A 22178-nucleotide genomic window follows, 5' to 3' on the forward strand; every position below is an offset into this window, starting at 1 on the left:
CCTTGTCCAATCTCCACGTAAGAGGGCTGAAAAATGTAAATTCTAAAACATATAAAACAACATACGGTTGTCATTTTTGGCTGTTTCTATCCAAGATGAATGTTGTCACCTGTATTGGAGTAAACTCTTTTGTTAGTTTCTGTGGGTTGTTTTGGTTGTCCCACCGCATCCCATCGACTCACCACGAGAGGGCAATGGAGCGTTTGCTTTCAGCTAACAAAGCTAGAAATGGTTTTAATATCAGCTAAGTGTTTGAACTTGTTAAGGATTTATTTCTCCGCCTTCCGATTGCCACACATGCAGCCTCCGAGTTTCCACTAACAGCGAATAATGATCCAAATAAAGTTATTCTGAGGGAAAATATAGACAGACTGGTGCAGACAAGAGCTTTTGCCCAAATAAGGATCCCTTTTGTGCAGACCCCATGTGTTAGATAACCATCAACTGACAGTTGCTCATGAGTTAATAATGTTGGATGCTGAAATATGCATACCATGTGCTATAAAAGAGTTTGGAGGACAAAGACAAATACTTCTATCTATCAGAAACATACCAGAGGTGTGCAGATTGCTTCACGGGACGTAGGTTGAACCTGCCCAATCATTTCATCAAAATTACTACATTATAAGTATGATACAGTAGAATGTATGATATTGATTGCATGTTTCGTTGATGTTGCCGAGATTTTGGTCTAAGCCTTTCTACATGTTACTGCCTTAAATGCTATAGCAACTCCTGCCTTCTAAGAAAAGAAAATATTTCCTAAGCTTCTTTCTATAGCCACCATTGTTGCTCTTTTATTTTTATAATAGGAACCCATTTTACCTTCTGTGTGCAGCCTTTTGATTGGCATGTAGTGTTTGGAGGGCTGTTAATGTCTAGTTAGGTTTCTGTGTTGCTGCTGCCACAGGAATCAAAAAGTGAGGAGGTGGAGGGAATCAGCTTTGATTTTGGCTACTTTCTGATTTTAATTTTGTTTGGCTAACAAGTTGTTTGAGAGGATGGGACATAGGGCCAGCTGAGCACTGGGTAGCCGCCTTCTCAGTGATGCCTGATGGTTTTTTGGTGCTAAGAATGATTGCGGGAAGAATGTATCTCCTCCCTGCCCCCAGAGTTCAAACCTTTTTGTTCTGTTCAACTTTTCTGGGCTTATTGGAATGCCAGTCTTCAATGAATAATCTCATATTTTGTCATAAATGGGACCTGAAGCAGGTTGGCAAAGCCAATGAGGCTATGCCCCTGCATTTAGGCCTGACTATAACTGACCTCTCTATTTATTCTCAGATGAAATGTCCAAAAAGTCAGACCATTAACTTACTCAATAGTTGGAGATTAAGAATTGTCTACTTCCAAGCAACTAAAATCACTCCAGCTCCATTTTCTCCTATTCAGTTTGTACTGGATGATGAAAATGGCTTACATTATACCTGACCCATATTGACAGCAGGAGAGAACAAGTCATGAAGTAAATAATTAGCTAGTTCCTTCCCCTCTCTCTCTCTCCCTTCTCTCTCTCTCTTTTTCTGGCTCTTCTCCAGCCTGTTGTCAAAGCTTAACATTTACTTTGACATCTTAGTTAAGGAAGTTAATGAAATAACATCTTCATCAGGGCCATTTAGTAGCCTTGAGTCAATGATTACCAGATTTAAATTTTACAGAGGAGAGACCTCAGCTTCAGCAAAATTTTTAGATACTATTATAACATTATATATATGTGTGTAATATATATATATAAAACTATATATAACATTTTTACATGACTACCCTCCATAACAGTGAATAAAATCTTAAATATATTGAAACATTGAATCGTGACTTTTGCTGATTATTCTAGCTTCAGATGTTAATCTTGTTCTGTCTGCTCCTTAACACATATTTCCAAGGACATATCTATAATCATAACATTGAATTATTGACTAAACCAGCATCGCCCAAGAGAAAGATAATGTGAGCCACATGTAATTTAAAATACTCTAGTAACCACATTTTAAAAGATAAAAAGAAACATGTGGAGTCAATTTTAATAATATATTTTATTTAACCCAGTATGTTCAAAATATTATCATTTCAATATGCAATCAATATAAAATGTTATTAATGAGATATTTTACTTTTATTTTGTATTAAGTCTTGGAACTCCAGTGTGTATTTTACACTGTGGCACATCTCAATTTGGACTTGACATATAGTGTTTCAGATACTCAAGGGACACATGGGGCTAGCCGTGACTGTATCAGACACAGCAATTCTAAATAGTCATAGAAATGTTTTATCTTACAGCGAAAAAATGTGAAGAAGCTGTAACCTCTTCTGGGTTCATTGTTAGCTTTACGTTAGGGTTTCTGATGGTATCTGTGTGCTGTTTCTCTATAGTGTGACAAACCCTCCCTCCAAGTGACTGATCACTCTAGCTTGCCCCACGGCTTATAATCTGCCCTTAGTTAACATGTCACCAGGTATTATCAACCTTGTTGCTGCCTCTCCACGCCCACCCCAGGCCCCTTTCTCTTCTCATTCTGTACCCTCACCCCACTCTGCTCCAAGACACATGCTCTTCTATACAATCTGTGAGTTTGCGTGAGTTTCTTGGTACCACAGAGGAGTTTTTAAAGTCATTTTCCAGTATCTTGGCTCCTGTACCTGCACCAACAAATGAAGCTCAGAGACCACTGAGGTACTTAGTTGGGGATGGTGCTGGTGCCCTCATAGGAAGGAAGGGTGAGAGAGATTTGCCTGAACAAAGAAAAATGTCTCCGAATCTCAGACGACCAAAAATAGTCATCTTTTTACTTTTAAGTAAAAGACTATCCTACTATTCACATTATTCTTTCTGAAAGGTATAAAAGCACAAAGCGAGTGAAAAGCCCCCTTTCTGTACAAATTCCTCTTTGGATCTTTTTAAAAGAATTGGGAGCCTATCACTTGATGACTGTTTCTTATGTGTATGTCTTTCAAATGCTAAAATGTATCCCATGACATATTCATCCAAGTATGTAATAAGTTAAATATCTCCATGTTAATCCACATACACACCAAAACAAAAACAAAAACAATCCATCTGTTTTACTTATTTCCAAGTGGGGAATGTTTTCTGTAGAGAGGTAGCAAATCAATTATCCTCAATGATGAAATGGAATATCTCATTTCCAAACCTGGGGAAATGGCTGAACAAGAATGTCCAGTTTATAAATGAGCTTAAAAACTATTCTGATATTTACTGCTCTTACAAGGCTATTCAGTACAAAAATGTTGCTTTCACTTCTGTGTTGTCATGTTCAATAGTAACACCACAGAACATATCAATCATAGACTAGAACGAGCAGCTTTATTGATTGTAACAAAAAGAAAAAAGAGAGAGACAAAAAATTAACTCTCTTTGTTTAAGAGGTTCTATCTGTACAACCTTCAGAAATTGTGGAAATCAAAATGTCCTTAAAACACATTTCCAGAGCAGATCCTTAAGAAAAAAAAAAACAATTATCTTGTTAATATTATATTTTTATTATATAGAACCATACCAAGAAAGACTAAATCAGTATTTATAGAAGAGTTTTCAAAAAATGAAAACAGGAGCTATTTCAAAGTCATAAGAAAAAAACACATAGTAAAGCATTGAAACAACCTGCTTATTCTCATTGCAATAGCTTCTGTGCATGATCTCCATTGAGAGAGGAGTCTGGGGCCTGGAAATGGCTCGTGGACACCTGGCATCTGGAGAGATGAATAGGAGAAAGGAGTTGCCAGGTAAATGTGAAAGTGGGAGTTTGAGCCTTGATGGCACTTTGAAAGTCCACTTTTGGTGCTGAATTTGTGACTTGACAGGACCTTGCAGCTAGCTGGTGGGTGGCATGGGCTGAGAAAACAGACCCTTTGTGTGCAGTATCAGTTCCTAGATAGCACTGCCGCCACACCCTTAGGTGTGAGCTAAGTCCTAAGATGTCCACTCTGCCCTGATGTCTCTTTATAGAATACGTGGAATTTTGGCTGGGCATCGTGGCTCACGCCTGTAATCCCAGCACTTTGGGAGGCCGAGGCGGGTGGATCACGAGGTCAGGAGGTCGAAACCATCCTGGCTAACACGGTGAAACCCCGTCTCTACTAAAAATACAAAAAAAAATTAGCCGGGCTTGGTGGTGGGCGCCTGCGGTCCCAGCTACTGGGAAGCCGAGGCAGGAGGATGTTGTGAACCCGGGAGGTGGAGCATGCAGTGAGCCGAGATCGCGCCACTGCACTCCAACCTGGGTGAAAGAGCAAGAGTCTGTCTCAAAAAAAAAAAAAAAAAAAAAAGAATATATGGAATTCCAAGACAAAGGATTCTTTCCATAGGCTCCTGATCCTCAGGAAAACCTAGGCCATGGTCTTGTCCATGCTGTGGTATGTAGACCCCATTATCCCAAAGATGCATAGGCTGTTGCACAGCAGCCATGAGCTACCACTTCCACCTCTTACAAGGGGACCCTCCACCAAGAATGGTTTCCCCGGAGGATATTGCAGACAGCCAAATAGCCAGAGAGAAGGTGAGAGTTGGAAAGGTCTGGCATAGATTTCAATCTCTTTTCCTATTTCCAGAATTCTCCCCTTAGAGAGTCAATCCTCTGAAAAACCAGACTGTCTCCTCACTCCTAGATTCAGCTCCCAGATTTTCCCCTTGTTTCTCAAGCAGTAGTGAAAAGCATCTATAATCCCCTTCTTCTTTGCCAGTGTGTTTGTGGACACCCCTATTATACAGACTTCTAGAACATTTTTATATTACGTTGGAATTCACTACATTATTTCAGAACAATATTTAAATAACGTGATCATTTACATTTCTCCCTTGCCTCAAGACACAGTGGGGTAACAAAGATAGAAATCTGCCTATCACTGCTGGTAAAGCTGACTTCAAAAAAGGCTTGCTTGTGTTTTAATGGCAAGAATGCATGGAGTCACATGCTTTCAAACCAATTAGCAATACAGATGAGCTAGGAAGTCCTGTTCCATTTATGGGTTGGGGGAAGGGTAGAAGTAAAATAATCTGTGTTTTTAAGTGTTTCTGAGAAATGAAGACCTCCAGGGCAGAGAGAGAAGGCGGATCAGGAAATAGGTATGCAAATCACATGCCTAAGAAATTACTAAAACCTTGATCAGGAGCATTAATAATTACTCCAGTATTTGCAAGTATGAAACAGAGTGAGTAAGACTGGGCATGTTTTGGAATGGATTACAAAAGTGTTTACTTACATGGTTTGTTGAGCAGTCAATGAAGTCCACGGCTGTTTTGGACTTAAACTGCCCAAGCAATCCACGTATAGCAAAGGCAGTAATACATTACTCTCATTAGTGACTCTTGGGGCTCTCAATGATTTTGACAAAGAGGCAAAGTGACGACCTCATATAAAGCCAGCTTCTTTTTTTTTTTTTAAATGTTCTTTCTAACACCACAACTGCTCACCCTTCCAGGAGGAAGAACAAGGACTTGGATTCTGTGAGAGCAGAGTTCATTGGAAATGCTAAATTGTAGTTTGTGGTTCAAGCAGTGTATGGGTATGACTTGGGCAAATGCACACTTGGAAACTCAAAGTCCAGGTCTTTATATCGCATGATATCCAGTGTGATGAGTGTAAAATTTCTCTAGGGCACATCCATCCATTAGTGATTGGGTTTGTCTGGTCTTGATGACATTTGAATGTGAAAAGTGTTTAAATCTGGCTCTAGAATTTGGGTTCCAGACTCTGGGCTCATTTGCTCTTTTTTTTTTTTTTTTTAAGAGACAGGGTCTCACTCTGTCACCCAGGCTGGAGAGCAGTGGCACAGTCTAGGCTCACTGCAGCCTCAAACTCCTGAACTCAAATGATCATCTCACCTCAGCCTCCCAAGTAGCTAGGACTACAGGCACATGCCACCACACCCAACTAATTTTCGTAGAAACAGGGGTCTCATTACATTGCCCAAGCTGGTTTCAAATTCCCGGCCTCAAGCAATATTCCCACCTCCCAAAGTGCTGGGATTACAGTCATGAGCCACCACCAGGGCTTCATCTTTTTAATGCCTTTATTTGAGAAAAAATAATTACTCTTAAGAGGAAACTGTCAGAACAATTACCAAATAATGAAACTTTTGCAGTATTGTGTTTCCATGTCTATTGTTTAAAATTCATCATCAGAGTTAGAATGTCCCACAGGATCAAGTTGTGCTTGTCAATGGCCCAGTGTGTTTATATCTCAGACAATGCAATTGCTTCTCAGGCATTTCTGTTGGGTGTGGAAGACTGATTTTGGGAAAACAGAATAAAAATAAACTTGAATATTTCCTAAATTCGTATGTGATCAGTGTTTTGTGAATTGTAGAAAGATTCAAACAATCGAATAGAAATTTAATACCAATGGTCACTATATGAAATATAACTGTGGATTTGAAATAAAAATTTCAGGGACTTATTTATTAATTTTTAAATATTGGCTTTAAGTTAGAGCCAAAATGACGTCCGAGAGCTTCTAGTTTTCTTTTGTTCCCCCACATATTTGAAAACTGAAATTCTGTAAGAGATTATCTGTGAAATGCCTTTCTTTTATTACACCCATAAATTTTAGGAGTGGCTTTGATCATGCCTTCTGCCATTCTTGGTTTCTAAGTCTTTTACTCATACGTTAATAACTTTGAAAACATTCGTTCTATTTTTGTTGTAATGAAAGAGGAAGTTTCTAAATAGTTAAAAGGGAAACATTGAAAATAGAACACAGTAAATGATAACTAAATTAGCGTAGGTACTCCCCCTCCCCCTGAAAGAGCAATGCTCCATGCCCAAACTTGCCAGGGTATTTTTTTTTTTTTTTTTAAGACGAAGTCTTGCTCTGTTGCCTGCCCAGGCTGGAGTGCAGTGGTGCCATCTTGGCTCACCACAACATCCACCTCCCGGGTTCAAGAGATTCTCCTGCCTCAGCCTCCCAAGTAGCTGGGACTACAGATGCACACCACCATGCCTGGCTGATTTTTGTATTTTTAGTAGAGACAGGGTTTCACTATGTTAACCAGTCTGGTCTCAAACTCCTGACCTCGTGATCCACCCACCTCAGCCTCCCAAAGTGCTGGGATTACATGCATGAGCCACTGCGCCCAGCCAGTATTTTAAGATTATTGTCTGAAAAGAAAATGTACCAGAGAATTGATATCCTCAGAGGAAAAGCATTACAGAAATGCAGGGTATTATCAGTAACGCATACTATACATAGAACAATGTTTGTCTGCCCTAATACTGCGATCAGTGGAGTTTTGTTTTCTGGCTCGTGTTTAAAAGACACACACAACTTGCAAATCGAATGAGTTAACGCTCTGCCGACTTCTCTAGACATTGACCTCGGGGGTCAAACTCTTAGGAAAATTATGCTGGTTTTCCATTCCCCTGATTCCAGTCCCTACCAACAAGCAAGTCCTATCTCTGAGTGGAAGCTCACAAAAAATTTCTCGAGAGAATATGTAGCTGTGTTGGCAACAAAATTCTCTCTGCAAAATGGGAAGGAAGAGTTGTTAACTGATGAGTCAATCCAGCTTTTATAGCAGTTTATCTATCTTCGTGGTATTTCCAAGAGCATAAATGCTATTAAAAAAAGAGACGGTCATGACAGGAAGAACACAGTAGAAAAAAACAGGAACATTTAAGCCAAAAGCAATTTACTTTGCCAGTAACTGGTTACATTTCCCTTTGTTTTATTATTATTATTATTGCAAGAGTTGGGGTTGACATAAAAGTTTCCCACACCTGCACTGCCCTGCCATGTAACTTGTGTGAACCCGTAGTGAAATAAATATACAAACAAGTTGTCTACAACTCTGAGCTTCTAGACCCTTTAAGAAAAACAACTTGTTTTGCTGTATTGTTGAGAAAATAGACTATAATTCGTTAATATTTGAAGGCGTTTAAAAAGAAAAAACAAACATGGGTTAGCTGTCAGAGTAGCCTGGAGCTCTGGAGGTAGCTTGATTCTCTGAGGATTAACACCTATAGAAATAGCAGTGACTTCACAAAGGTGAATAGTTGTTAATTTCTTGGCACTGAGTAAGAGGAACAGATGGGCAGTCAGAGGGGAAAGATTTTTTTTTTTAAACCACAGAGATCTTTCACTGATTAGGCAGAAGAGGCAGTGGCCCACTAGTTAAGGGGGGTAATATGTAGGGCTCTCTAAGTCTTATTGGCCTTAGTGGAAGTCTTGCCACCTACTGCTGGGTCAAGACTAAAGGGGACCCCACTCGCTGTCAATTCTGTCGGACAGTGTTTCCTGTCTGGGGTGGGCTGCAGCACCCTCGTGCTATGTAGTACTTGAGTGTTTTCATTTGCGGAGAGCTCCCTGGTGACTGCCAGCCCAAGTTAGTATGAATACTTCATTATGAGGCAATGTGTGTGTGTCTGTGTGTGTGTGTGTGTTTGTGTGTGTGCCTATTAGAGATAAGTTGCTTAAAGCAGGGGCTCTGGATAAAGTCCAGTTGCCTGTGTTGAAATCCTTCTGCTGCCAATAACCATTTGTATGGTCTGAGACAAGTAATTTCATCTCTGTCTCAGTTTCCTGGTCTGTAAGATGGGGATAAGAATCATGCCTTCCTCTTTGGCTTGCTGTGAGTTTTAGTGGAGTTATTGTATGCAAAGCACTCAGAAGAGTGACTTGTACAGAGAAAGTGCTCAGAAATGGTTAGCTACTATTATTATTCACTTAGCTACTCTTATTATTCATGTTTAATACTGAAAACATTCATGCAAAGAGCATTTACTGAACTCTGTGATAAGCCAGGCCAGTGAATTATATACACACGTAAAAGTAACAGTATGTCTATTGCTTTGCAGTGTTTTTTTTTCTAATAAAACTGACTGAAGCCAGATATGCTATCAGTAAGGGTACTGCTGTCTCCCTAGCAGAGCTTTTTCTTGGTAGAGATCAATCTCGCCTAAAGAACAAGAGCTGGTCTAATTCTGGAGTCTTAGGATTTAGGTTCTGTCAGTAAGTACACAGCACTGAGCTTTCAAGGAGAGGGCCGGTGTAGGTCCTCGCAGGGTGGCTGGAAGGAGGTGGGGCTGTCTCTTACATGAGTGAATTAAAGTCCACAGATCCACCCCACTCCTGCCCACCAGCACACCATAATGCAACTGTTTTCACTCACTGACCTAGCAAATGACAGATTATGACTCTAGAGGGACAAAGATGTGGCCTGGGGACCAGAATTTTTGCTGTCCCCAAAGCCAGCCCTTCAATACCAAAACTTTACCTGGAGTCTTCTGAATCCAAAACGTCTCTGATTCTATTGCAGGGGCACCTACCCAGTCCTTTGTGCTCCATTCGTCCCTGTACTTTGAATATTTGTGCTCTTCAGGGTGTTTGTGCATTGCATGTGCGGACTAGATTATAGCCTTACTGAGATACCAAAGGCCTTAGGTTTCCTGTCTCCATTCCCAGTGCAAACTCAAGTCACCAGTTTATGTTTCCAGAGCATCAGCATAAGTAGTAAAGGTGAATGCAGTTTTACAAGTGCCCAGTGTGACAAGTATACCACGTGTGAGGTTGGCGGGATCAGTCTATGAGGACAGGAAAGAACAGTACGTGGGCATCTTTATTTCCATTAGTCACTTTTTCATTCAACAAATGCATGTTATGCAATGCAGCCTTTTGGGTGTTGTGCTGGGCAGATAAAAGACACATCCCACAGGGTCTTGCCCTTAAGGACTCTCCAATCTGGTATAATAATATGCCAAAAACCACAGCTAAAGTACAAGGAGTACAGTGATATGTTCCATAAGAGAAAGAGAAAAAAAAAGTTCAGAGGGGAGAGTAGGAGAGGAATTTGATTTTGAGTCCTGAGTGACTGGTAGGATTTGCCTAACCATACCTGAAATACCCAAGTACTTGCCTTATTAAGAACAAAGGGCTTTTTCTCTTGATCAAATCCCATTTAGAGTTTACATTTGTGTGACCAGAATATTAGGTGCTAGTCTGTTCTAAATTTGTAATTCTCAGAATCTGCTGGGGGAGTACATGTGCTTCTCTGGGTTCTGAAAACAGCTCAAAGAATGGAGAAAATAAACCCAGTTTGGGGATGACTTCTTGTCAGTTCCCGGAACTTTTGCCTTTATTTAAAAACAGCATGTTCGATGCAAGTTCTGCCGAAAAGGCCTTTGGGATTTGAAAGCTTTTCTAGAAATAAATGCCTTTTAGGTTTAAGTGCTTTTCACCAAAATGCTAGGAAGGGAAGATCATAGTAACAAGTCTTAGAACAGAGGGGATATTGTTTTGTTTTTTTTAATGAAATGCCTCAGACCTGCTACCCCAAGTTTTGTTTGTCAGCTTTCTGCTCAGCTATTATTTTGATAAGGGACTTGAAAGTACATCCTTCCCTCGCGGTCATTAAAGTCTTACCACTTGGGTCAGTTGTGGAAACACTTCTATGCTACACAAAGTCTTCTAAACAAAACAAAGAGTCCATGCCCTGGCTCCAGGCTACGGACCGTGTCAAATTCATGGAACGTGGCATCGTGCTCTGACAAGGGGAGCAAGAGGTCAGCATCCACAAAACAGGCCGGATGAAATCACCAACTCCGTGCGGGGAGGTGGAGAGAGCAGAGCCCTCCCTGCCAGTCTGGCAACTCCAGCAAAGTCCTCAGGCTCGTCCCACACACGCGGTGCTAGTCACTGCTGTGTGTTTACATGAGTAATGGAGCTGCCGGGGGAGGGGAGTTGTAAGCAGAGCGCTGAGCCTCGCAGCTCGCATTCGGAGGGAAGCTGACATCCACACCAAGTCCAGACTTCCAGGGATGTGGCCGGGGAGCAGTCACATGCTGTAGCTTTCATGAGCACAGACATCAGTCAGGCAGATGTTTGTCGACTGGAATGGGTAATCGCTACTTTCTCTTTGCTTGATTTTTGTTTGTGAGCTTGTTTACCTTTGGTAATTCCAGGCTGGCTTTCTGGGATGGACTTTCAGACCAGCGTTTAGGGGAATGAGAGGAGAGAGCGGGTGTGGGAAGGGGATCCTAAGCCCTAAAGCCTCTTTTTAAACTTTTGCCTCTCTGATTTTAAAGGCAGTTCTGCTTTACTGAGCTTCCACCAACAGTAAAACTGTTATCCGGAGGAGAAAATCAAATTAGTAGGATTAATTGTGTTTGTAAAATGAGTACAATGTAAAAATGTCCTAAAACCACTGGTTAACTGCCTAAGTAAGATTAACAACAATTAAGAAGGTTCATGTTGTTTAGATTTGACATTGTCATAATCACTCCTTAAGTAATAAAAAGTGTGGGTGCCTTGAAAGCTCTGAACGAAATTGTTTAGGGTATAATTCATCAGCTTGGAGTCATTCTAGGGGTGGTTGGTTAGTTGGTTGTTTTTAATTTTGCTTGACTTGGGTGACTGATGAAGTTAAATGTGAAAGCTGATGCCGGATAGTCATAGCTCTCAATAAACAGCAGCCTTTCCACCCTACTTTCTGTGTAGATCTTTAAAGGAACAAGCTCAGCATCAGGGATGAAATAGAACTTTGATTTGTATCTTGTCTTTTCAAAAGTGTAACCCCCATGGAATCAGGCTAACCCCAGTGTAATCTTTGGATGTTATATTAAATAAGCCTTAAGATCTTCATAAAAATATATTGAAAAGGAAAAGACAGCATGCTGATTTAAATGTATCTGCCAGATTTGTTGAGATTTGAAACATGCTGGTTGCAGAATTATTAGTAAATACATGTAATAATATTTTCCAGCTTGCTGTTGTGAATGCCTCTCTCTCTATAGCTATCTCTCTACTTATCTGTATGGTAATCTGAGAGAATGCCCTTGTCTCTGAATATTTTGTAAAAGAGATGTTTTCAAACATTTCATTACTATGATACCATAAGGGCAGGCATGTCACTTAGGTTTTGGAAGGCAAGATACAAAACAAAAACCAAAGATTGAGCTCAAAGTCTGGCTCAGTTTTTCAGCCCGAAATACTTCTTGTCTAACAATGTGGAAGGACGTTTTTCTTATCATGATCCTTTAGAGCTAAGAGCTTCTTGTTACTTATATTAATTAGACATGTTAAAGCTAAATAGATTAGCTTTGGGAAACGTGTACAGAAATGTATACTCTACAAATATGCAAGCCTTCAGAGAGAGAAGCATGTAATAATGAGGGCTGCCTGCCACAGATCTGTACATTTCTCTGAACAATTAGAAGGTATCACTGTAGTGAGATTCTGGGTCTTTAATAAAGAAACCCATACAAATGAAAATGTATATCAATTGTTTTCCATTTGTTTTCAGCGCCAAATCTTAAAGGCAGACCACGCAAAAAGAAACCATGCCCACAAAGAAGAGATTCATTCAGTGGTGTTAAGGATTCCAACAATAATTCCGATGGCAAAGCCGTTGCCAAGGTACGGTCATTCACTCCATGGTATTCATTTCATTGCATCTTTTTATTTTTGCTTTTTCTCTTTCTCTCTGTGCCTGTGTCTTGGAGGCAGTTTTCAATTCAGCATCTGACTTTGGTATTCAGAGCTTTTGAAGCTCTATGCTGTGCCTGTTCCTGCCACCTCCCTTCCCCTGGTTGCCGTGGGGTGGGGGAGGTAGGCATTTTGATTAGTCAACAGAAAGACTTCCTACCTCCCAGTTTGGCCTGTTATGAGTAAAGGACAGATGATTAAGCACCCACGTCATTGAGGCTGAGATTTCATAGTGGGTGACACAATGACATAGTTTACTCTGCTTGTGTCAAAAATAGACCAGCTGAACCGTCCTCTTTCTGAATGTGTTCATCTAAATGTGTTTTGGAGGTTAACAGAGGATGAAATTAGAAATAGCTAGAATTAATCTTTTTAGTTAGGTATTTTTCATAGTCACTTCTAATTTACATTAGACTAAAATTAAAGATACATAGCAAAATATTTAGATGTATACATACGCCCACAAGCATTTATATACTTTTAAAGGTCTCTGTTAACGTAGAATGAAAGTAAATTCTACGCTGTTGTTCAAGACCCAGGTCAATTTTTTGCCTAAGCATTCTTTGGAATCTTGAAAGTGCATGCATGCCTGAAGTATTTTGCATGACAAAGGGTAAAGTATCACGTTATATTTTTAGACTTACCTTTCTGACTTTTGGGGGCTTGGGTCAGATTTCCATGATTCTGTTTACTGCACTTAGGTATTATTTTTGTGCTAAAGAGAGCAATAGTCTCTTTAGGATTTTAATTGAAGAACAGATATCAACTGACACCAGTTTCCAGATCAAAGAACTAAACTTCTGAAAATGGGACCATTTTGATTAGTGGTGAATTTGGAAGAGTCTGATGTAGAAAAAAAAACATGAGTTAAGTTCTGTGCTGACAGTCTACTGTTTCTCTGCCGTGTACTCTACCTCCTTCCCAGTGCAATGAAGTAAATCTTAGACTTTCACATTCTAAAAAATCTTATCTTTAAGCATCATTGTTTCATTAGGAAATTCTAAGGACTTTTTGCTTAAAATTTCTTCATACTTCTAAGATTCCAAAGGGTTAAGAAGAGATCAACCAGTAGAAATGTGTATTTTCCGTTTTCTGGCTGAAAACAAATCTCTTTCCCTAAAGTTATTTTTGTTCTGCACATTTAACTTTCTGTGAGTTAACTCCACGTGGATGCCATGAATGACAGTTCCTTGAAATTTGGACACCTCAGCCCTAGAATTGTCTACCTAGGACTTTGGTTTCCATCATCTTGAAGGATGTCAGCAGGAAGAGTTCATTCCCTACTATGTAGTTTGCAAGATCCTGCAGAATGGAGCAAGAAAGTTTTAAGACCATAACATTCAGCAGAGCCTACACTGCCCTTGCCTTCTGTTGGTGCCCAGCCCATCCTTCTTGGTTGACAGCATTTGTTTACTCCAGCATATTCTGTACCTGAGCCCGGCAGGATAAAGCTCCTTCCCATGCCACTTGGAATCACCACCAAGGTATGCCTCTGGGAATTTTACAGAACTCATACAATTGATCTGAAAGAGCAGACTGCCAATGTTTCTCTCCATGGAAGGCAGCTGAGAACTCACTGTTGGGTTCACAAAGCCGAGAAGAACAAGAGCCTGCTGTACAGATGGGCTGTATTTGATGTTCACTGACTTCTTAACAAGAAGGATAGAAGTCAGTCCTGGGTTTTCTAAGTGACACCTTTACCCCATCCCCGCAACAGTGCTGCCCGTCAGAATCTTTACAAAGAGATGGATCATTCTTCCACTGTTGGTGTTCAGTGGTGAACAGATGAATGTCATGCTGCAGTCAGCTCCTAGGGACTGGTCTAATGGCTTGGCTCTTTTCAGAGTCTTGGATTACAGTCATGCCTTGCTGCTTCCAGTGGGTCTGGCAAGACCACTTAAGCAAAAAGATCAGTAGGTATGAAGTATGACGAGCTTGTCTGTTGACACCAACAGACAGATGTAAAATCCCTACAGAATGAACAAGCCACATCTGGGACGAGGACAGTCATTAAAAAGCATGTGTGTCTTAATGTGGTCTTTTCTCATGAAACACTACAGTAGAGATTGTAAGTCTGTGACCATCTAATCATCTGTAGAATTGGAAGCAGCATCTTAGAGGACAGTGAGCTGTTTGACTTTGTGACCAAGACCCATGCGACTGTTTCTTTTTAAAAGTGCCTCAAACAGACCATTTCTAACTCAGTACCAACTTCATGCAGCTCCACACAGCAAAGCTCTTAGAGTGGGACCCACTGGGTTTGTTGTGTTCATGACTGGAAAAATAAGTCAAGTGATTTGCCGGTCGCCATCAAAACGTTGCACTCCCTCAATGAGAACATGAAAACTAGCTTTGCAAGACCATGTTTTCCAAGGGAGAGAGAATTACATGGCTCCCCAAAGACAGCAAGTGTCACGTGGGGAGGAAACTATCAATTCTTTGAAGATATCATGACTGTGTTCAGCCCAAATCCTGCCATTTTTTCTGGAATAATCTTAACGCAGTGAACCTGAGGCCCAGGCCTTTCATAGAGTGGTCTATAACAGAAATCTTCGTGGCATAGGACCCTAATAAAAGGCCTACATTGATAGAAGGCAAATTATTTTTAATATCCCATATGCATTTTTTGAAGGGCAGAAGTGTATTACAGGTGGTTTATATTCTAAAAGGAACAAAAAAGGAAACTGTGTGTTCATTTAAGTCATAAACATACTTTCTATATTTCACAAATGTGATACTTTCATTATTTTCAGTATTTTTCCTCTCATTTGGTCCTCAGAACTATTCCCAGGGATTATCATTTTTGCTTTACTAAGGAAGAAACTGAGGGTCACCTAGCAAGTTGGCAACCAAACCAAGATTAGAACTCTGGCTTTTTGTATTGCTGGTTCAGCACATCTTACTGCCCCAGTTGAAGGCTGGATTAGTTATAACTCAGTCCCGTGGAAGGGTGTGGTTAATATCAAATAGGTGGTGGATCATTGAAAACGTTAAATGTTGATTCTTTAATTAGCACCTCCTCAATCATTTTGGAAACCCCAAAGTACTTAGTGAACTCAACAGGTGTATGGTGTTCAGGTCAGGAAAAACAGATCTAGTAATTAACTGTCACTATCAAAAGGTTGGGCTTTCTTAGGTCAACATGAAGACTAGCTCCCATTTCCACTACCATCTACACTGTAATAATTTAATAGATTGAAATGCTGAGAATGCTTTGGGTAAATGTAAAAACATATATAGAAAGGAACTTGATTTAGTCCTACCCAGAATCAGAATAAAAAAAAAATTTATCAAGCTAGAACAAGAAAAGAAGCCTCTGTTCGCTTGTTCGCTTCTTACTAAGTACCTGGCCTCCCCAGGAACAGCATGCTGGCAAGCGCACTGAGATTCAGGACAGAGTTCAGTAGGCAGCAGCCTGGCTTCACTTGGAGCCTTTGCTATGTAGCAGGGAGTCTGGGTTACTTTGGACCTGGTTCATGCACCCCTCTGTGTCTTCTTTCTGTTTCTGAGTGTTTCTGCACAGATGAGGAAGAGGGTTAAGCAGCTCTCAACACAAAGGAGCTCAAACCTTATTCTCCTTTTAACAGTGATTCTTCTGACCTAATAATATAGGTAGTTGGCCCATTATCACTGCAAATTTGAGACTCAATCCATTTTATACACAAACCTGAGAGATCTACGCCTTTATAAGAATGGGGTTTCGAGCGGGGCAGACCTGGGTTCTAAACCCAGAGGTCTCCCCCTTCCAAACCATACATGACCTCACTAAGCTCTAGTTTCCTCAACTGTAAAATGTGGCTAAATATCTCCCTTTTACAATTCTCAGGAACGTTAAGGTAGAGTATGTGAAGCCCACAGCACTGTATCTAGCTCATTGTAGGTGCTCAATTGAAAACTGATTTCCTTCCCCTTTGCTCAATATACAATAGAAGGAATGGAGCTCCTTGACACAATGGAAACCCCCTAGATTTGTCTTTTACTTTTCATTTGATAAATCACATTTCTAAGTGGTAGGTTTCGTAATGCCTGGTAATAAGATAGGCTTTTTAATTAGAAGTTTGTTTTGATTACCAATTTAATATTTGCATTAAGAGTGTCAGAAAAGTATAACATTTAAAACCATAAGCCCTAAAGTAACGCTGCCTGGGCTTCAAGTCCAGACTCCCCACTTACTAACTAGGGCATGATCTTGTGATGTTGTACATGCTGCTCATCCTGTCTACCTCCGTTTCCTCATTTCTAATACGAAAATAATAACTACCTCATTCGGGTTGTGAGTATGAAATAACACATAAACAGCGTTGAGAATAGAGCCTGGCTGCCCAGGAAACACTCAGGAAGGGGTGGGAGGCAATACAGATTAAAACTGGAGTGATGTTATGATTTCAAGAAGCCATTAAATTATAGATTTCATCAGAACTTTAGATCCAACAGCCTCAAATTTGGCAGTGAAAAATGATGACAACATAAAGTTTCACAGGATGTTCGCCTTAATATAACGTTAGAGAGTACAAAATCTACATGGAAAAATTGTTTTAGTCCCATTTCCACAGCCCTTAAAAGTTAAAATCTTACCTAGAAGCCTCATTGAATCAGTTTCATAGGAAGTTTTATCTTTGCAGGACCAGTTGAAAGATATTAAACTGTATGTGTTCACTTGAGAGAATAAGCAATGAAGAACTCTTGTGGAGAATGCACTTTCTTTTACTAAATAAGCATAGTCTTTTCTGTTCTTAATGCTTAGGAAGGAGGAGCTGCAGGGAAAGAAAAAGGGTTTGAAATCCTATAATGGACAGCATTGTAGAAAATGTGCGAAATTTTTATTCATAACATTTTCCCAGCACTTGCCCTCTTCTCTCCCGATGTCAGTTACGGAGATGTAAAGAATATTGGAATGTACACATTCCCCATGGGCGCACTTGAACTCAGAGTCTGACCCTTTGTACTTCCCCCTTTTACAATTAAAATAGCTCAGCAACTTAGCGTTATATTTAACGACCATCAAAGGCCTCTTGTAGAACATGGCAGTGAGGAGGGAACGTTAGTTAGCCGCTCGATATGCCAAGTTCCCTATCTGCCTACAGTGTGGAAGGAAGAACAACTGGAGCCTTTACCGCCTTTTATTTTTTAATTATGGAGCTTTATACTCACTCTTCTTGGGTTTTTAGCTGACCTCTACTCTTTCTTTTGTGGCACGTTAACATCTTATTCTTAGAGCTGACTGATAAAGCAAGAAGCCCTCATTAAACAGTGAGATCTTTTGTTTCCTACTGAGTGGGTACCCCCGCATCACCCTTGGGTGGCAAACAGCAGGGGCCTTGCTGGTATTGCTGATGCCAGCATCTGCTGGTATTGACTTGTTTTTCAAGGTTGCTGGAGACAATAGCAACAAGAATGGTTTACTACAAAGAAATAGACTTGCCTTTCATTTTGATACAAAGTATAAAATATGGTACTATTTGTTAAGGAGGCAGGGTTTGTTCAAGGACATTAACTGACGCTTCTCCTTAAGAAAATAAAATGTATTAATATAGAGAGACAAAAGAATGTTTCTACCAGACGCAAAGCCTATCTCTCATTTCTCATCAACATACTTGTCAGGGGTCTAAAAGAAGCTGGCATAGTTTGGCAAACTATGACCCACTGGCTGGTAATTTCTGTCAATAAAGTTTTATTGGAACACAGCCACACCCATTTGTTAACATATTGCTGATGCCTGCTGTCCTACTAGAGTTGAATAGTTGCAACAGAGACTGTATGACCCAGAAGCCTACAATATTTACGATGTGACCCTTTACAGAAATTTGACATCCCCTGGCCTCAGACAATTCATCTTCAGTGATGCCTCTGAAAAGCTATTAAAAGCAGGGATAATTTACTGGTTCACCCTTAGCACTCACTGAAAAGTGTCACTGGCTCTGTCACTAGCTGTGTCTTGGTAAGCATCCTAGGGCTGTGCCTCGTCTGATGTGGCGTATTTTCCCTTTTCCAGGTGAAATGTGAGGCCAGGTCAGCCTTGACCAAGCCGAAGAATAACCATAACTGTAAAAAAGTCTCAAATGAAGAAAAACCAAAGGTTGCCATTGGTGAAGAGTGCAGGGCAGATGAACAAGCCTTCTTGGTGGCACTTTATAAATACATGAAAGAAAGGAAAACGCCAATAGAACGAATACCCTATTTAGGTTTTAAACAGAGTGAGTATACTTGTTTTCATTTCTGAATTATCAGAGCTGCTCAGATTCTTGCAATTGGAAAAAATAATTTTGACTCAGGATTATGTTGAACTCCTAATCTGGGGATAGTGCTCTCTGTTTATACTAAATCCATAAATGTTCCAGGCCAAGAATTTTTTCCCTGCCTTTTTCCGCTACATTGTTCCCTTCTGGGACAGTTGCAGTGAGATATTTATAGGCTTGAATCCACTGATTATGACTGGAAATAGACATGTTGAAAGTTTCTCATTTTCTGTTTTGTCAGTCTTGAGTGTCTGTGACGCCTTTCTTGTGAGATAATAATATGACGTAGCTTTATCAGGCACAGATGTTGCCTGTGAAAAAAACAGCGTTTAAAAGGAGGACATTTAAAGATGGACAAAACAACCACAAAAACACATTTCCTAAGCCCCAAATGTGTTAAAAGATAACAAAAATCCAACTTCACAGAAAACAAGAAATACTCAAATTGGAACAGAAGGCCTAATTTTGAATTACTTTGACACGTACATTTAAATTTAAGTGTCATTGTATATTTGTTAAGGAGAACGGGAAACTCATAGCCAAACAGAATTCCAAATCAAAAGAGAAGAAATCCAGATCCTGCCTTGATTTTGCAACTGAATATATATTTTGCCTCTGTCTGGATTTAGTGGTGCACAAAGCGATGAGCCTCTGGCTTGAAATAGTATTTTCTCCAAACGTATCTTCCTAGATTAAAACCATGTGTCATTTTGATGAAGAATGTCAAACCTGTGTGTTTTACATAACAATTTACATACCTAATAGCAATTGGCACTGATTGCAAGAGAACACTCGCAGCCATTATAAACTTATATAACTACGAATGATTACAATGTTTGTCTGAAAACTGGTTGCTTGAAATAGAAGTAAAATTAATGTACTATGAACAGCTTTGTTGCATTATGCATTGGTTCAGATTAAATCAAGGCCGAGGCAGGGCCCTTGATAGCTCTGAAGTAGTGCAAGGTTCAATGAGGCTTTGCGAACATGTTGTGTCAAAGAGCCTTTAAAAATATAAATCATTTTATTCTTCATTTCCCTTACCAAGGAATCACTTGAAGTTCAATTTTCCCCTCATGTAAAAAAATCAAATCCATAGCAGTCCCATTCCATGGTATTTGGTGTAAATGAACAGGGTTGCTAGCAATTTGGTATAGTTGTCTAACAGCATAAACATATACAAACTCCGCCAAGAGAAATCTGTTTGAAAAAAATATATTTGCAACATCACACAGGCCAGTTAGGGGACTAAGTGGGTTCATGATTCAATTCCTCTCTGAATGAATGTCTTCCTTCCCTTTTATCTGTTGTATCACCGTGGCCTCCATGTGAAATATTTGTTTTCCTACTCACTGCCAGCCACCATATGTTGGTGAAATACTGTATGAACCTTTAATATAGCGCTGCCATCAGACATTCTATTAAGAAGGTAATCATATATTAAAGTGGCTGTTGTTTATTGATTATGGAGAGTTCTTATCTGAGAGAAGCTCTATATATTACTGTTTAATCAATGGCATCTTTCTAAGGGTCGAACAAGACGAACCCCAGTTTTGAGAGCCCACACTTTTTCTCAAAGACATCTAATTTAGCTTCTCTTGCTCTGCTGATGACAGTAGGACTAAAACTCTTGCCTTTATCCTAAAAGTAGAACCATTTTTGTAGCTTTATGACTGTTTCTTAAGAAGTGTTTTAAGTGGTAATAATAGATTCTGTTGTCGAATGCCCTTTGGGCAAATTGTTTCCTAAGAACTTAGCTCTCTGGGGTACGTTAGTATTTCTTTTTTTCTCTTTCTCATTGAAAAAAAATGTTTTAATTGACATTTCTTGGAAATATGTTAATGCAATGCTTATCTAAATACTTATTGTCCCTCTAACAGTTAACCTTTGGACTATGTTTCAAGCTGCTCAAAAACTGGGAGGATATGAAACAGTAAGTGTTTAAGCAACTTAAATGAAATAATTTTGCAATCTAACTTTTCCCCTCTCTTTGACCAAAATGGAGAACATGCAAGGGCAAACCATCACTGACTGCCTTTTCAAATGGCTCTACACTTTTGGGGGTTTATTGGGCCGCTTTGGAAACAGTCCCAATTAGTTCCAGGTTTGGCAAAATTGTAAACTTGTCGTAAAAACTACAAGTGGAAAACATATGTAACTCTCCCCTGTCAGGGAAATTAGTTGGGTCTGTAATTTTTTCCCATGTTGAGAAAGGGCTATTATTGTACAACAAGCCAAGATTGCATAAAAGAAATTTCCCTTGGCAACATACCTGACATCTGTTCATGTCTAATATGGGAAATGTATTAAAGGCTTTCAAAAGTAATCAGTATTGGCCATTAAGGAATAGAATGCAGCAGAATCTCCTCTCATTCTAGGGCAAAGAAGCTTTATTAGACAAGGGTCAGTGCTGCATAAACAGGAAGTTATCAAACTTATTCAGAACAGGCTCTGACACTCTTTATCAGCTAATTCTAACTGACAGCAATGGGTTATTTTTAGCCCACAGGAAAATTTGATGGCCACGGATTTTTACAGCATGTATTTTGAACCAATGAAACGTTAGAGCAACAAACTGAGATTAAAATCTTTAAATAAGAAAGAGCTGCATAAATATAGCCCACAGAGATGACATCTGTAATAAAATCAATTGACATAGGAAGATGTTGTCATTGGGAATATTTTCTCCTCCACACAATGATCAGATTAAGTTGTGTAGTTTCTTCTTGCAATTGAATAAGAAATTATTTTTTCATTCCCTAAGAAGTAATCTGGGATATCTCAGTACCATAGTAAAATGACAGTAAGACGCACAAAGTCAAGAAAATGAAATTCATTTTAGCCCAAACGTAATAACCAGTGCTTCTTGCCAGATAAAGCACATTGTTCCACAAACTAATATAATGGTTTGATGTACGGGTCTTGGGATGGGGAAGGAGGACAAGCATTATGTGGTTCAGATAATCTGGTATTTTCTGTTGAGCTATCTGCTATGAATTCTGACTAAAAATTCTTTGATATGAGTAATATGTGCTTGCAATATGTTTCATATATGGGGTATGTACACATGTTTATAAAGAAATATGGTCACATGGACTACATATAAAATGTGCATTTCATATACATAAATTTACTTGAAATATTTATTTTATCAAGTGACCTATGTAAAAATTGTAATTTTTCACTTAGTTGAGTCTGTTGATAGGCTCAGGATATGAACTCCTTGCCACTGTAGCTCATAATTTATGGCAAAATCTTGAGCTAATTATAGCCCTCATTCATGTAAAAAAATGGTAACTTATTCAGGGTTAGTCTCATAAACGTAGAAGTCAACCCCATAGGCTAGACTTTCAAGTCTAGCTTTTAATGTTTAGAATAGGAATATACATTTTTATATGAACTATGACTGCAGATAGTTATATGATATTGAACAATATTATGAAATGTCTTTTCACACTCTGGAACTTTTTGTTATTCACTGATAGGGAGAGTGCCAACAATTTCA

General features: G+C 39.5%; 1 protein-coding gene across 4 annotated transcripts in view; it reads left to right on the forward strand.

Moving 5' to 3' along the window:
* ARID5B (AT-rich interaction domain 5B) overlaps positions 1–22178 on the forward strand; it is a 195843-nt gene that overhangs the window by 137195 nt on the left and 36470 nt on the right. For 2 of the 4 annotated variants that reach the window (XM_055274423.2, XM_055274425.2), the window contains 3 exons: positions 12256–12368; positions 18430–18631; positions 20554–20606. In XM_055274423.2, the coding sequence (XP_055130398.1) occupies positions 12256–12368; positions 18430–18631; positions 20554–20606 (368 nt within the window). Of the gene's footprint in view, positions 1–10303; positions 10852–12255; positions 12369–18429; positions 18632–20553; positions 20607–22178 lie in introns of those variants that run through there. The other 2 variants (XM_055274427.2, XM_055274424.2) reach the window with 2 other exon arrangements.

Source organism: Symphalangus syndactylus, chromosome 4, assembly GCF_028878055.3.
Source record: "Symphalangus syndactylus isolate Jambi chromosome 4, NHGRI_mSymSyn1-v2.1_pri, whole genome shotgun sequence".
NCBI lineage: Eukaryota > Metazoa > Chordata > Mammalia > Primates > Hylobatidae > Symphalangus > Symphalangus syndactylus.